The sequence below is a fragment of the Lathyrus oleraceus genome, chromosome 7 (genome assembly GCF_024323335.1).
Source record: "Lathyrus oleraceus cultivar Zhongwan6 chromosome 7, CAAS_Psat_ZW6_1.0, whole genome shotgun sequence".
Taxonomy (NCBI): domain Eukaryota; kingdom Viridiplantae; phylum Streptophyta; class Magnoliopsida; order Fabales; family Fabaceae; genus Lathyrus; species Lathyrus oleraceus.
The window spans coordinates 282,825,633-282,828,612 of record NC_066585.1 but is presented as its reverse complement, the minus strand read 5'-3'; the positions used below and the strand labels follow the sequence as shown (position 1 = coordinate 282,828,612).

The 2,980-nt window shown below is 36.2% G+C and overlaps 1 protein-coding gene across 1 annotated transcript; it reads left to right on the top strand.

Moving 5' to 3' along the window:
* Positions 1 to 1,842: 1,842 nt before the first annotated feature.
* LOC127103455 (uncharacterized) lies at positions 1,843 to 2,610 on the top strand. The gene has a single exon (XM_051040711.1). It carries the CDS (start codon positions 1,843 to 1,845, stop codon positions 2,608 to 2,610), a length of 768 nt encoding a protein of 255 aa, XP_050896668.1.
* Positions 2,611 to 2,980: the final 370 nt, after the last annotated feature.

Below are 2,980 nucleotides of genomic sequence, written 5' to 3'. Positions count from 1 at the left end.
CTTCGATAGATAAGTGGAGTGCTTCAGCAACTGATTCAGGCATCAATAGTTTACCCAACTTTGTGAAGGGAGGGTGGTCTTTCACATACCAACCTAGAAGCTTCTCGTATTCTTCAATTGTCGAAGCCAAATGAAAATCTTTGAATGTAAAGCAACTGAGTAGTGGATCATAATACTAGGATAAGGCCACCAAAGCTGAGACGTCTATAGAGGTAGTAAGAAGATCCAGGATATGTCTATATCTGCAGATGAAGTTGTTCTTCTTACAATGAGTAATTTTGCTGCTGAGAGCCAACAGGGTATCCACTCTTGGAAGCTTGAACTTGAGCGTAAGGGTATTCTTCCTTTCTGATTCCATCTCGGAATGTTCACTACATATTTACAAACCCTTAGGATTCTCCGAGAATAAGGCCTAAGTATGTATGCAATGCAATATGTTATGAATGCATATGCTACAAGAGGACATGATCACTATAGAAGGAAAAATCATGGTCCAAGTAATACTTTCACCATAACACTTTCCTTATTTCACAACTCTTTTTCTATTCAAACTCTTTTTTTAATTCAAGCAATTTCTTGTGTAGTTCAATTCAAACAACTTTCTCTTTCTTTTATCACACAAACCTTTTTCAAAACATTTTTCTTTATTTTCATAAAGGAACTATTATAATTTGTTCCTTAGCAATCAGACTAAGAGCTTAGAGCATCCGAACAAGGATCAGAATCAGCTAACGTCTACACACTTCTAGGATACGATTAAAATTGTTCCCTAAAATCAACCAACAAATCCATATTTTCTACCAAGAAATACGAAGCTCTGATTTTCTCATTTCACTATGAGAATACGTAGGCACGAGGGTTCCAATCCTTGGCGAGCACACTAATTAATAAATTTACTTTTCCTTTTTGCAAGTAACCTTTATATAGTAACACCCATTCACACAAAGAACAATTAAAATGGTTCTCGTTGAGTACAATGGATGTGTAGGATGTTAAAAGCTTCCCCTTGCATAATCGACTTCCTTACCCTTTTTCTATTCCCCTTGGGTTTTATCTCTGTTTTCCCTTTCCTTTTGGAATAAATAAATTTCAGTGGCGACTTTATTTTATCTTCGAGCGTGCGATGTGCTCAGGTATTTTTTGCAACGCGACAGCTGGCGACACTGCTGGGGAGAAAAGAAGCAAGTCAAGCCTAGTTTTGTTTGTTTCCTTGTTTGTTTAGGTGTTTATATTTATAGTTACTTGATTTATCATTATTCCATGTATTGTATCTTTACTGTTTTACTTGATTTATCATTATTTCATTGTATTGCATTCTTTATTACTTTATATATTCATCATACTCTAGATATCTACTATATCCTCTGTTGTTGGGTTGTGATTATGTTACATGAGATAAAAGCTCTATGCCTAAGCTTGAGCATACACACATGATAGAACTATAGATAGTCGTGTTGGCATGCGTTTCGCACGTTAGGTTGGTATGGGACCCACACCCATACTAGATTCACTTGGAAGTACCATTGTCCTGCAAGCATTTGCTACGACAAGGTATTTTAATTTTGATCCATGACTCTATGAGACCTTTTAGGGATCACATTTGAATACTGGAACCTACCTGTAAGGGGATTTTGGGTTTTTGCAGGTAACCAAGACCCTACATACCTTGATCATCATCGGACATTTGAACCTGCATCGAGAACTATATGTAGATTATCCATAATGGGATGAACCTTTAAATCTATGATGTTGCATATCATTACATCATATCAAAATTAATTTTTGCATGTGCATTTCCAGGGAATCCAAGAGCTTAGTCTTTGTTGAGTATTCAAGAAGAAAATGAGTACTGGAAAAAGAAGCATTTGCGGTTACAAGTTTGTGGAACCACAATTGAAGGCTTTGAGAGGATTGGGGACCCGACTGATTCTTGACAACAAGGATGACATTAAGAAGAGCTATGATGATATCCTAGGAATACTCAACACTGAAGTCAACATCATGTCCACCCACACTCTCGTACAGTTATATGTTTCTCCAATGAGATGTTTCACTTTCCAAGACTATCAGTTGGCTCCAACTCTAGAGGAGTATTCTTATATCACGGGGGTTGAGATTAAGGATCAAGTTACCTTCATCAACATAAATGATCTTCCCAAATTTCACCATATAGTTGAAGCAATCCACTTGGAGAAGAAGAAGGTGGAGATTAACCTCAAACCCAAGGGTGGTACTCATTGTTTTACCCTGAAGTTTATGATAGACAAAGCCATCACTTTTGTTGATGCTGGAAGTTGGAATTCCTTCAATGTTATTCTTGATCTGCTTATATATGGGATATTATTGTTTCCTAATATTAAAGACATTGTGGAATTAACTTCTATTCGTATTTTCATGTCTGGGAATCATGTTCCTACTCTGTTGGCTGATACCTATTATTCTATTCAATTGAGGAATCAAAAGAAGAAAGGAACTATTGTGTTATGTGCTCCTCTACTGTACATATGTTTTATATCTCACTTTCCAAACAAGGGTCATTTTGTTGAGAATAAGGTCAATCTCAAATGTTCCCAAAGGATCATATCCTTAACTTCTGATGATATCTTGTGATACTCTCGAAACTATGATGATATCAAGATCATCCTCAACTATGGTATCCTTCCTAATATACCCATCATAGGTACAAAATGGGGAATTAAATACAATCCAAGTCTGGCATTACGTCAATTGGGTTACCCGATGCTTGACAAACCAAACGTCGAGCAATTGGAAGAGTTTGTCTTATATGAAGAGTTTTGATCGGTCACCATTTCCATTGAATTCCCACCTTTGATCCGACATATTTTCATCACTTTGGTAAGATTTGTGGTTGTTTTTAGTTGTTTTATAGTCATTTAACATGTCTTGTTAGTTTATTATCGCATTACATATTGTTACATGTTTGTGTCAAAAACTCTCTTTTATGGTTCAATTTGGTAGT

Excerpts from the sequence above, each read along its gene's own strand:
- LOC127103455 (XM_051040711.1), top strand. The coding sequence starts at position 1,843 with ATGAGTACTGGAAAAAGAAGCATTTGCGGTTACAAGTTTGTGGAACCA.